The sequence below is a fragment of the Symphodus melops genome (genome assembly GCF_947650265.1).
Source record: "Symphodus melops genome assembly, chromosome: 2".
Classification (NCBI taxonomy): domain Eukaryota; kingdom Metazoa; phylum Chordata; class Actinopteri; order Labriformes; family Labridae; genus Symphodus; species Symphodus melops.
This window is the reverse complement of record NC_136692.1, coordinates 23,300,646-23,313,758: the sequence shown is the minus strand read 5'-3', so window position 1 is coordinate 23,313,758 and position 13,113 is coordinate 23,300,646. Positions and strand designations below refer to the sequence as shown.

Here is a 13,113-nt window from a genome sequence, read left to right as displayed (position 1 = left end):
GCACTAGCATATTGTAGAACTTTCCAGTAATGGCCAGCGTCCAGCGTTAATTTTGTTCAAACAATACTATCTGTAATATTTTCCGTGAAGGAGCATGCAAAGTTTGCTGTAAAGTGCAGAATCTCAGTTGTTTACGTCATGAGCGGTTGCATAGTTTCAGTTTTGTTTTACATGTGAGAGTGATCATGGTCAGGACAGGTACACCTTGTCGGTGAGTAACTGCTAAAACCCTAATATGAGAGGATAATACTGTATTTGATATTTAAGTTCAGTAGGTAATTCTTAGTTTATGTGAATGTTTACAACCTGCTTCTTGGATGGTCTTCTACTGTTAGCGTACGATAGCCTACATGCTACAAAACTACAAGGAGTGTAACTGCAGCAGGCAGGCTAACGAGTGGATGCTAACGTGTACAAAGTTGCAATCAATAAAACTTGAAGATAAGCCGAGTTGTTCCCCAAGTACTTTCCTGACAAACCCTTCCAGAGGGGAGTTTACTAAGCAGAGGAGGTAGCTTAATGAAGATCTGGACACATGGTCTGACAAGGGGTCTAAGGATCTCATCTCAGTACCTAATGGCAGTCAGGCTACCTCTAGCGAGCACATGGAGGGCTGTGCGGCCCCCCAAAGAAATGCCACCGCACAACATTACTGACCCACCATTATTCTGGACGATGTTGCAGGCAGCAGAACGTTCTCCACAACGTCTCCATACTCTTGTCACATGTCCTCAGTGTGAACCTGCTTTCATCTGTGAAGAGCACAGGGCGCCAGTGGCGAATTTGCCAATCTTGGTGTTCTCTGGCAAATGCCAAACGTCTTGCACGTTGTTGGGCTGTAAGCACAACCCCCGCCTGTGGACGTCGGGCCCTCATACTACCCTCATGGAGTCTGTTTCTGACCATTTGAGCAGACGCATGCACATTTGTGGCCTGCTGGAGGTCATTTTGCAGGGCTCTGGCAGAGCTCCTCTTGTTCCTCCTTGCATCTCTCCTGATGTACTGGCCTGTCTCCAGGTAGCACGTCCATGCTCTGGACACTACGCTGACAGACACAGCAAACACAGCAGATCTAAGCTGCCGATAGCTGCGTGAGCTACGTAATAGCGTGATATTATGCAGCGTGACACAGTAGTCTACCCCACTAATAAATTCAACAAAGAAAAATGCGACACAGTAAACAAGCACCAACATCCAGCAATTTATCTACTTTGTCATTGCAGTGTTTTACTCTATATGCATTTAGCAGTGACGATGCGCAAACCCGGAACAAAATGTCAACATCTCTTAAGGTTTTGTTAACCACAGACCCGTTCAAAATCCCCATTGACTTTTAGAGTTAGGAACCCTCGGCGCTAAAATGCAAACTCACTTCCGGGTTTAGGGACTCATTCCTGTCCATTTATACAAAAATGATGGGAGAGACATGCAACATGAAAAAAGGAAATATCCAGTTTAGAATGTAGTGTTGGTGAGAAGAGTATTAGAAGCAATATTAAAATTATTTAGAATGCAGAGGCTGTGAATGTTCAGTAATATTAGTTTAATCATGGTGTTTTTCTTTGAATTATTATTGAATAGAAATAGTTGCTTCATTAATTGGTGTAACTTATACAAAGCCATCTCTGGTAGGCTATTTAGAGCTGGGCAATTTTGTCTCATAATAGAATTAACAATAGGCATGGATTTATTTTACTTGGCAATAAGCTACTGCTCTCTTGAAAATGTGTGCTTGACCTGTGCCTGCCAAATCACACAATATCTTCTGAAAAGCTAACCTGTGGTTAAAATGGGTTTGCCTTCAGATCACCCTGCTCATCACTTAAATGAGCTTGAAAAGCTTTTTGGTTCGCAATTACAGACAAACCAGAAAATGCATACAATTGCACCAGTCCGAGACAAACTGCTAGGCTATCCAAGCAAAAAACTTGAGGTCATATGCAGGGCTTTAAATTTACTTTTTTGATAAGCAGCCAACATGGCTTGTAGATTTTTAAAGTTACCAGTCAACCAGATTTTCTACCAACCAAGGGTTCGTTTAAAGCTGCCTTTTGTGTAGACCTGGCAATCCTTACTGTACAAGGTATTGAAGTAAATTTTTTGGTCGAACACCAGCTACTGACAGCCATTTAAAATTAAAGTCAGTCATTTTCTTCTTCTGTTCCCTTCCTCATTCATCTCTAGAAGTCTCCCACCAATAAATTTTTAAACCAGAAATGTCTTTCTCTACATTCTGATTCATTTATGCACAATTCGAAAGATTTGTTGAAATCTAAATCTAATTAAGTGCACGTGTACATTGTGTACATTTTTATAAAGTGATGCATTCAATTGAAAACATGTAGACTTCTGTTCTTGAGGGTTTTTTTTATGATCAACAAGTTTTATGCATAGGACATTGTTGATTGACAGACACACAGTCTCCATGGTTACTGACTCTCACCTGCCTGCTGCACACTGAACGAGAAGAATAGCTGACTGAAAACACATCAAGTGGCTTGCAAAGAAAACAATCTAGCCAATGGAAATAAGTAAATGTAAGCTGCCGTCTGTGCAGGAAAATATATAAAGCTGCGGTCCGGACCTAGCAGCTCTCCGTTTTTTAATGGCGGACTCTTGACGTTAACGTCTTTTTTCAAAGAGTTTGTTGTGCTGTCAACCAAAGTGCAAACCTTAACTGTGCAGATAACTGTTTCTCAAGCACCGTCGGTTTGAAAAAAATCTAACAAACAGTTGCATATTACCGGGATGGAGTTCTTTCTACGGACTAAATCTTAAGTTTCATTGTTAGCGGAGTAGCAAAAGGGGAGGGGGAGATGTTTCTGTGTGGCAGAATGCTGAATGAGTCAGTCTGTAACGCTTTTGGTTTGGCACACAAGGCACTAGAGCGCTATCTCTTTCTCTGATTGGTTGAAAACCCTCGCTGTACTGTTGCAGTTATATAGTCTATGTTTGTAACGAGCTCAGAATAATAGTGGACATTTCTCCGCATCTCAAAACTCAACAGAAACGTGCACAGTTTTTGTGTAGTTAAGAGAGGCAAATCGTACACGTATTTTGAGTACAAGTTTTTGTGTTTGGACCATACATTTGGACTCAAGACCCTCAGAGAGACTTTTTCTAATGATATAGCTGCCCTTAATGGCATTAGCATGGTAGCAGCACAACCATTAGGAATCTTTTATTTGATGAAGATACAGTATATCCTTTAACTCTCACGTTAAACAAATTTCAAGGACAGCATATTTATAGCTTCATAATATCTCTAAAATCAGGCAGATGCTGTTGCAAAATGATGCAGAAAAACTACAGTAGTTAAAGAGCATATTGCAGGTTAAAAAAAAGTTGAAATTAACACCTCATGTTGTCTGATAAGGGCTGTAGAATAAGTACATCAATTTTCTGTATGTTCTTCAACACATAAGTGCTCTAATTTAGAGGAGAAAGTGGCTGTTTTTAGCGTAGCCGTTTAGAACTCGCTTTTTTTTTTTCAACAACGCGTCATATGACGTAACATAAGGGAGTCGCGTTCTGTTACTCTGCTTTGATCGGCTTTATGCGTACATGTATGAATGAATGAATGAAGCCTTTATTGCCCCTGGGGGAACTTGTCTTGCACCGAGAGCATAAAACACTTTTCAAACAAACATTTAGAAGGCAGCACAAAAGAATTAAAGCACAAAAAACACGCTAAAACATCACATGATTAAAGAGGTGTAATGATACGTGGTAGTGAGTGAGAATAGACAGGATGCCTCCCTGCAATAGTTTGTAATTTGCACGGCGCACATTCGGGTGCATCGTGTAAGTGGCTTGATTATTCATAGTGTGTTTTGGTGAATTATTCCCACTATCTCAGAAACGATCGAACAGACACGTTGAATATTTCGGCATCAGGCGCAAAAGCGTTTCCATATTAATGATTTAAATCTCTGGGTGTTTAACATACATTATATACGCAGACAAACATTTAATGATTTGATCTGCTGGAATCCTCTGTTATATTCTCTAGTTTGTGCGTAATAGACACCGGACAGACTGTATTAATATATGTAGTCATACGATTTATTATAAATCCAACTCTGTTGCAAGAGAGCGTACGTGCGTGTCCGTGTGTGTATTTGTGTGCGCGCGCAGTGGGGAAAGACGGAACGCGCAGTTTGGAAACAAACTGAAACACAAGCTTTACGTCTGTCGGTCCTCTATCCCATTAAAATTGTAAATTTTTTGTAGTAGCCTAATATATGTGCAAAAGCACACATTAAACTGTGGAGTGTGTGTGCTGTTGCGCATGTTTGTGTGGATTACGTTCAGTGGACGTGCGTTGTGAACTCACGTCAGGAGCATCCTGCACAGTATTTTCTATAACAACGTGAGCACCGGGCTGCATTAGGAATAAACAATAAAGACATAGTGCTGCATTAGCACAGGCCGTGTAATCGGGTTTTATGTCTCTCTCTCTCTCTCTCTCACGCACAGCACGGCACCATAATACGTTGTACAGATTTGCCGTTTTTACGAGCAACTCCCATACAATGTAAAGGTGAATGATCGGCACTTGCACCTTCTACAAATATTTTTTTTTTTTTTTTAAGATTTTATTTTTGCCTTTTTTTATGCCTTTTTATGCCTTTATTATAGAGGGAGGAAAGTGGATAGAGTCGGAAGGGGGGAGAGAGTGGGGAGAGACATGCGGGAAATGGGCCACAGGCCGGACGCGAACCCGGGCCGCCCGCGCGTGAGGACTGAGCCTCAATACGTGGGATCGCGCGCACTGCCGCTGCGCCACCGGCGACCCCAGAACTACAACTTTTATTGGGGGTGTCTTGCTAATTGCCTATAATTTCCACCTGTTGTCTATTCCATTTGCACAACAGCAATTGATTGTCAATCAGTGTTGCCTCTTAAGTGGACAGTTTGATTTCACAGAAGTGTGTGTTGTTTAAGTGTTCCCTTTATTTTTTTGAGCAATGTAGCTTTTGAGAAGCTGCTCTCACTCCGGACAGCGGGACAAGTAGGCATCGTTCACCCGATACCTGAGGAGCTAAGGCGGCGGTACAGAGGCTTTAGAGCCGGCGCTAAGCTAAAGGCTAGGCTAGCGGCTAAGCGATGGAGGTACAAGCCCTCGGTTCCGGTGATAGTTATGGGGAACGTAAACCATCTAACCAACAAGACAGACGAGTTGGCTGCTCTCGTGAGGAACAACCGGACATTTAGAGAGTGCAGTTTAATGTGCCTCACAGAAACCTGGCTGACTCAAAACACCCCGGACGCTAACGTGGATCTACCGGGCTTCACTACAGTGAGAGCGGACAGAGACACGAAACGCAGCGGCAAATGGAAAGGAGGAGGACTCGTGCTGTTTATTAACACCAGATGGTGCCACCATGGACATGTTACTGTGAAGGAGGCAACGTGCAGCAAAGACATCGAGCTGCTGGCGGTAGGTCTCCGTCCTTACTACATGCCCAGGGGGTTCTCCCACGCCATTGTTGTTTGTGTTTACATTCCTCCGCGAGCACACGTCGAGACTGCGTGTGACGTCATCCACTCGAACATCTCGAGATTACAAACACTGCACCCTGATGCTTTCATTGCCATCTCAGGGGACTTTAACCACGTTACATTGAACTCTACACTACCGGACTTTCACCAGTTTGTAAGCTGTCCCACCAGGAAGAACAGGACAATAGACCTCCTGTATGCAAACTTGAAGGACGCCTACACTGCCACCCCCTTACCACCTCTGGGGAAGTCCGATCACAACCTGGTCCTACTCAAGCCACAGTACAAGACTAAGATCCAGAGACAACCTGTAACAACACCCACCTTCAGAAAGTGGTCTCCTGAGGCAGAGGAGGCTCTCAGAGACTGTTTTGAGACCACTGACTGGAGTGCCCTGCAAGAGACTCATGGTGATGACATTGAGGGGGTCACACACTGCACGACTGACTACATGAACTTCTGTATGGACGTTGTGGCTCCCACTTAAACTGTGCGCTGCTTCCCGAACAACAAGCCCTGGATCACCAGCGATGTCAAGGAGATCCTCAACAGGAAGAAAAGGGCATTCAAGGGAGGGAGACCAGGCAGAGCTGAAGCGTGTGCAGGGGGAACTCAAGGTCAGACTCCGAGAGGCAAAGGAGGAGTACCGAAGGAAGGTAGAGCAGAAGCTGCAGAAGAACAACATGAGGGAGGTCTGGGAGGGCATGAAAACCATCACAGGCTGCAAGAAGAAAATCAACAACGCAGAAGACGGCGACCCTGAGAGAGCAAACCAGCTCAACTTGTTTTTTAACAGGGTTGACTGCCCCGTCGCTGCAGCCAGTGCCTGTCCCCCCAGCATCTCTCTACACACCCCCTCCCTCCCTCTCACTCCTCCCAACACTTCCACCAGGACAAACACAATCTCCAGAGACAATCCATCCCCCCTCCCCCCCACCATCACCAGAGACCAGGTGAGCAAGGAGCTGAAGAGACTCCCAGGAAGGCAGCAGGCCCGGACAAGGTGTGTCCCAGGATGCTAAAGGCCTGCTCTGCTGACCTGGGGGAGCCACTTCAGCACGTCTTCAACATGAGCCTGCGGCTTGGGAAGGTTCCTGTGCTCTGGAAGACCTTGTGCCTCACCCCGGTCCCCAAGAAGAAAAACCCCAGTGAGCCAGGCGACTTCAGACCAATCGCTCTGACATCAGCGTTATGAAGACCTTTGAATGGCTGCTGCTCCAACACCTCAGACCCCAGGTCCAACACGCACAAGATCCCCTGCAGTTTGCATACCAGGCAAAGGTGGCCGTGGACGATGCCATCCTCTATCTTCTACACAGGGCTTACTCTCATCTGGACAAAGGGAGCAGCGTGATGAGAATCATGTTCTTTGATTTCTCAAGCGCTTTCGACACTATCCATCCCCTCCTACTGAGACAAGCTGACCGAGATGAGGGTGGACTCGCACCTGTTGAGGTGGATTACGGACTACCTCACAGAGAGACCACAGTATGTCAGACTGAAGGACTGCACATCTGACACTGTGGTCAGCAGCACCGGAGCACCACAGGGGACTGTGCTTTACCCCGTCCTGTTCACCCTGTACACCTCTGACTTCCAGTATAACTCTGAGCTCTGCCACATGCAGAAATACTCGGATGACACTGCGATAGTTGGTTGTATCAGGGATGGACAGGAGGAGGAGTACAGGAGCCTGATCGAGGACTTTGTGACGTGGTGCAGTGCCAAACATCTGCAGCTAAACACCTCCAAGACCAAAGAGATGGTGGTGGACTTCCGAAGGAACAAACCACATCAAGAACCTGTTTCCATCAGGGGGGTCGATGTGGAGGTGGTCAGGACCTACGGGTATCTGGGGTTGCAACTGGATGACAAGCTGGACTGGTCGCCTAACATGGACACTACCTGCAGGAAGGGACAGAGTCGTCTGTAATTCCTGATAAGGCTGTGGTCCTTCAACATCTGCAAAAAGCTGCTGCAGATGTTCTACCAGTCTGTGGTGTCCAGTGTCCTCTTCTACGCCGTGGTGTGCTGGGGAGGAAGCTGCAAGAAGAGGGACGCAGCATGCCTGGACAGACTGGTGAGGAGGGCCGGCTCTGTGGTGGGTACAGAGCTGGACTCACTGGTGACAGTGGTAGAGAGGAGGACTCTGGACAAAATGCTCTCCATCATGGACAACACACACCACCCTCTGCACAGCACCTTCACCGGGCAGAGGAGCATCTTCAGTGACAGACTGCTGTCACAGTCGTGCTTCACAGACAGAAGAACTCTTTTGTCCCCGTGGCCATAAGACTGTACAAAACTTCACTGTCACTGCAGGGAAGAAGCACACGGTGAACCCAGGACTAATTTTTTACTTTTTTTCTCTCACTCCTCATCTGCGCTGCTGACCTCAGAGTCAGCCTCCAGTTGGACACTTTAATGTATATTGATAGTCACCTTACTGAGCACTGGTAACTTTAATGATAATCACCCTAATCATGTCTGGTTTCATCCTACTGTTGTGTTATGCTACATCTATAATGGTTGACATGATCACCCTAACTAGGTCAAGTTTCACTCTATTGTCTTTGACACTTCTGCTAATCTGCTCCTCAATAGTTGGGTACTTTAATGACAATCACCCTAATCACTCCTGGTTTCACTCCTTCACTTTAAATGCCCAGTCTGCACCCCTGCATTGACTGTTTAATGACTCACACCTCTGGCACTACCTCAAACACCACTGTATATGCACATGTAACTAGTTTTTAGAAGGTCAGAACTTTGTTTCTAAGGCTCTTTAACTGTTTACAGGTCTCTTTTAATCAGCACGTTTTTCTCTCCTTCACAGGTTATGTACATTATGCTATATAAGTTCAAGTCTAATGCTAATGTTAACTGCTCAGGTTTAACCTGTAATTATGTTTACTCTTAGTCCCTCAGGATCAATAAAGTATCTATCTATCTATCTATCTATCTATCTATCTATCTATCTATTAAGCACATTTTATTTAGCTGCAGCTACCTGCTCCTCTCTCTGCTGCACGCTGAGTCTGACACGCCTACAGACACTTCAGCGCTAATGCACACACATACACACAGAGACGCACACACGAGCACAGCACGTTTAAACTTTTAATGCATCAGCACACATTTGATCCATGATCAGTATGAACCGAGTCACGAACATGTGATCCGGTCAAACGGTCGACTTTTCTCCATTCACTCTCACCGTGTCTACAGCTAACTTAATAATAGAAACGTCCTCTCACAGTCGCTGTAGTCTCAGTCTCCACTCAGACTCTGTGAAACAGCACTGAGTTATAAACACTGCAGGTAGTGCACGCTTAATGCACACAGATGCAAACTAATAATGAACAGACTAATTATAATAGGGTCTAATGTCGTGAAAGATAAATCAAGAGAGAACTTGTTTTGTGGAATAATGTATTCTCTAATGGATTTTAGCTTTTAGTCCGTAATGTTATAATGTTCAGAGGGGAGCAGCGGGGTCTGGGAACTACCTATTTAATAAATAAGGGCAAATATATTTTTAAATTTCTCAAATTTCATGATCTGATAAAATTATTGACTCTGAAATCTGTGATTGACAGAACATAATGCTTTCTCAATTAAATGTACAGCAACAGATGTGTAGGCGAGACAAAAACGGGAAACGTTTTATTCTGTATTTTTCCACCTACTTGCCAACTTGGCCGGTGAGTAAAAAAGTTCATTTGGGATCCTGTCAGTGGTGTGCGTCAGCAGCTATAGAGCAGAAGTGGTTGGTTGCAACAAGTGGGCATTACCATGGTAGCTGCTAAGACTACAAGCAAGTTTGTAGCCCCGCTCATCCAAACAAGTTTGAGAGCCAAAGAGAGTACGAGGTGCATAGCTGTTTTCATTGAAAATTAAAGGAATCTTTTTTACATTTTTAAAAAATAATTGTATCGTGAATCGTTACATCTCTAGTGATAACATTATCGCTCATCACATATTTTGTTCATATCGTGCAAACCTACTGTCAAATATTGTCTATGATTGCTGGTGTGCTTGCTTTCATGAGCTTTCATTTCAAGTAATTACCTTATTAAGGCCAGTGAAGCAAAACATACATCTTTTTTTCTATTTAAGAGTAATTGAGTTTCAAATGTTTATGTCGTTAAGGTTGTTGCATTAAACTGAAAACAAAAAAAGCTGCAAGCTGTCTTATACAAGAGGAAAAATAGGAAAAAGGCCATCAGTGAAAAAAAGAAAAGTAAATATTACATGAATGATCAATCTTACCTGTCCTCTCATAACAGACATCTGTCTCTCAAACATTGTTTTGTCAAAACCTTTATCGTCCTAAAGAGAAAACAAAATATGTAAGTCAGCAGGTTTTCTATGGTCTAAAATAGTGTAACTTTGCATTCATTTAAATATGTCACTAATCAAGTTTTTCACTTTAGAAGAAGATGATAAATGAGATTCCTTCCTGTAGAGAAACATAATCAATTTTAACCTGTATAACCACAGAGAATGTAATAAAAATTATGCGGTGGCTCTTACCTTGAACATTTCATAGAGATCCTCACAGAGGTCCTGAACAAAGTTCATGTCAGACAGACGTGACAGCACTAAGTCTCTGGTCTCCTGGGAGAAAGCCACCTTAGCCTGGGGAAGCCAAGCCCAGTGGAACGGGTCTGATGGAAAGTGGCAAAACAACAGTGGAATTTTGTGAAGCACGTTTTCGCTTAAAAAATTGCCATGTCTTTCTTTGAGCTTAAAAAACAATTGAACAATCCCATACCCAGGTCTGTAGCATGAATACGAAGCTACAGCCAAACAAGCAGGGAGACGGAAGCATAATTGGTTCATAAGACTTGTACAGAGTGCAGACATTGGTCAACGTTTTTATGAGTTGCTACAGATGACGGATTTTCTTAGTTTCTTTTCAGAGCACATGAATTATTAATGTCTGTCAGGATCTAAAGACAATTTCAAACAAAATCTTAAAAAGTGCATATGGAAAGAATGAACAACCGCGCCTAATTATTTTATTGTAAAAATCATTGCTTTGTTCATGTGAATGTAATTATTAATCTTTGTATATCATGAAACAGTAAGTTGTTAAGGACCTGCAGATGCTTAATAAAACACATCATGAACTTCAGACAAGGTTTAAATTTGTAACTGTAGGTGGCAAATTGGCTGGATAGCACCTTCTCCAAAAAAAAAAAAAAAAAAAAAAGGTTAAATAAAATGTCAATTTCTGAAATACAATACAATGTTGATGGTTTTAAAATGGTTAAATATAAAGCTTTAACACTTCAACAAACTTGACTTAAAAGCAATGGTTTTGGCAATCCCTATATAAGATGTAGAATTTCACCATTAGTGATACATCTGCAAATTCCACGAGCTTCTATTAAGACAGAGAGAAAGACGTAAACAGTGTTAAACAGGCCCTTACAGCTTTGCTACTTTAAGTTTTGTTACAGTAGTAGGATGCACCAAGTTTGACACAGAACAGTCAATTATTATGCATTGAATTACTGCATATCTAGTATTGAGAATACTGTGTAAATTTGACATTATTCTGATTATGTTTGACATATAAATCTAACTTCTTGCCACTAGGTGGTGCTATGACACTGCGCCAAGATAAACATTTAGATGTGGCAAGTCTAGAATTCATATGAAGACTTTAGAGATAATTGGCCACTGTGGGGTAGAGTCACAATTACTTCTGTTTTTTTAGTGAAACATTATTATTTTCCATGCAACCATGGACACTACCTTTAATAAAAATGATGTCCTTACATTACAGTATAGACAAGTTCTTAAGGCTGTTCTGGCTACAATTTAGTTGGATATGTCAAACGAATAAGAAAAGTACCGTAAATTCCAGACTATAAGCCGCAAATTTTTTTGTCACGTTTTGAACACTGCAGCTTTTACAAGGATGCGGCTTATTTATGGATTTTTGTTGGGGGATAATGAGCTTCTGCCGCAAAAACATTTGACCTCGTCGCGTTGGATCTTAATATCAGTCATTTTGCGCTTCATGCACGCAGCCCCATCATGGAAAACGCACGAAGAAATGCATATGATGCAGCTTTCAAGTTAACGGCGATCGACCTGGCTGTCAAAGAAAATAATAGAGCTACTGCACGTAAAGTTGACACTGACAGCGACAACGAAAAAGAGACTGAGGAAGTGAGTAATGAAGTCATTCTGAGGACTTTTTCTTGTGAAATGTATTACGGTAATCTTTCTCATCAGCCGTGTTACAGACACTGTTCGAGATTTCCAGTAGGCTTCGTATTTGCGGATGTTATCGGTAACCTACGTATTTAATTAAAAGTTAAAACAATGTTTTTGTGTTACGTCTTTCTGTGTAAATAGCTCTGTGACACCTGCGGCTTATAATCAAGTGCGGCTTATATATGTACAAATACATTTATTTACTTATTTTTAGCCGTTGCAGTTTATATCCAGGTGCACTCAATAGTCCGGAATCTACGGTAGTTTAAACAGCCCCTTAAAAGTTAAAAAGGGTGCCATGGCACTACTTTTCCCAGACCCATAGAAAGTCTGGAAAGTGTTATGGGAGTTTTGGAATATTATGGAATCCTTGGATTTTTTGTGTTGTTTTCTGGTGAGTTGCTGTGGCCATATGACATTTTCTCGTAAGAATTACAAGTAATCAGTACACGATAAACGTCAGTTTAAAAATGTTTTAACCAAATTTGTTAAGAACAACAAGTCTACTGTGACAGCTTGTATAAAAGACCAAGCAAAATTGAAATGGTGTAATGGAGAAAATGTGACCAACATACAAGCTCTCCATTCATCCGGGTGTTTAAAGGGAAAAGCCAGGCCATTGTCAATTGCTGCAATCTTGATACAAGACTCTGAACTTATCTCTGGCCAATCTGTATCCTACAGAGAAAGATAAGAGAAGGAAAAGGGTCAGAAAGGTTTTCATCAAGTATGTCTTTGGTAAAAGCTGTGCATTACACTGTAAATGCATTATGTAGTATGGCCCAAGTTTAATGAGACTATTTATTTTGTGAAGGCACCTTAAGAGTAAATCGATGAAAGTTTACCTTTTCATCTTGTCCTCTTTCTCCTGGCTTCACATACTTGATCAACCAGTTATCATTTCCTCGATCTGAGGAGAAAATAAGAGAAAACAAGATTTTATCAAAACAAAGTAAAATCTGGAATATAAATTGCTCATACACTGCTCAAAAAAATAAAGGGAACACTTAAACAACACAATGTAATTCCAAATCAATCACACTTCTGTGAAATCAAACTGTCCACTTAGGAGGCAACACTGATTGACAATCAATTGCTGTTGTGCAAATGGAATAGACAACAGGTGGAAATTATAGGCAATTAGCAAGACACCCCCAATAAAAGTTGTAGTTCTGGGGTCGCCGGTGGCGCAGCGGCGGTGCGCGCGGTCCCATGTATTGAGGCTCAGTCCTCGCGCGCGGGCGGCCCGGGTTTGCGTCCGGCCTGTGGCCCATTTCCCGCATGTCTCTCCCCACTCTCTCCCCCTTTCCGACTCTATCCACCTTCCTCCCTCTATAATAAAAGGCATAGAAACGCCAAAAATAAATCTTTAAT

General features: G+C 42.6%; 2 protein-coding genes and 1 long non-coding RNA gene across 3 annotated transcripts in view; 1 reads left to right on the top strand and 2 right to left on the bottom strand.

Moving 5' to 3' along the window:
- Nucleotides 1–13,113, bottom strand: part of LOC306819949 (alpha-2C adrenergic receptor-like) — a gene marked incomplete at its 5' end in the record, with an annotated part of 139,580 nt that overhangs the window by 71,933 nt on the left and 54,534 nt on the right.
- The window catches only part of pi4k2b (phosphatidylinositol 4-kinase type 2 beta), a 50,348-nt gene that overhangs the window by 13,263 nt on the left and 23,972 nt on the right, over nt 1–13,113 (bottom strand). The window contains exons 7-10 of the mRNA XM_079337836.1: nt 12,585–12,649; nt 12,315–12,417; nt 10,042–10,175; nt 9,778–9,837 (exon numbers count right to left, since the gene is read on the bottom strand). Coding sequence (XP_079193962.1) covers nt 9,778–9,837; nt 10,042–10,175; nt 12,315–12,417; nt 12,585–12,649 — 362 coding nt within the window. The remainder of the gene's footprint in view (nt 1–9,777; nt 9,838–10,041; nt 10,176–12,314; nt 12,418–12,584; nt 12,650–13,113) is intronic.
- LOC306820133 overlaps nt 3,320–13,113 on the top strand; it is a 43,476-nt gene continuing 33,682 nt past the window's right edge. The window contains exon 1 of the long non-coding RNA XR_013778642.1: nt 3,320–3,907. This is a non-coding gene — a long non-coding RNA (uncharacterized lncRNA). The remainder of the gene's footprint in view (nt 3,908–13,113) is intronic.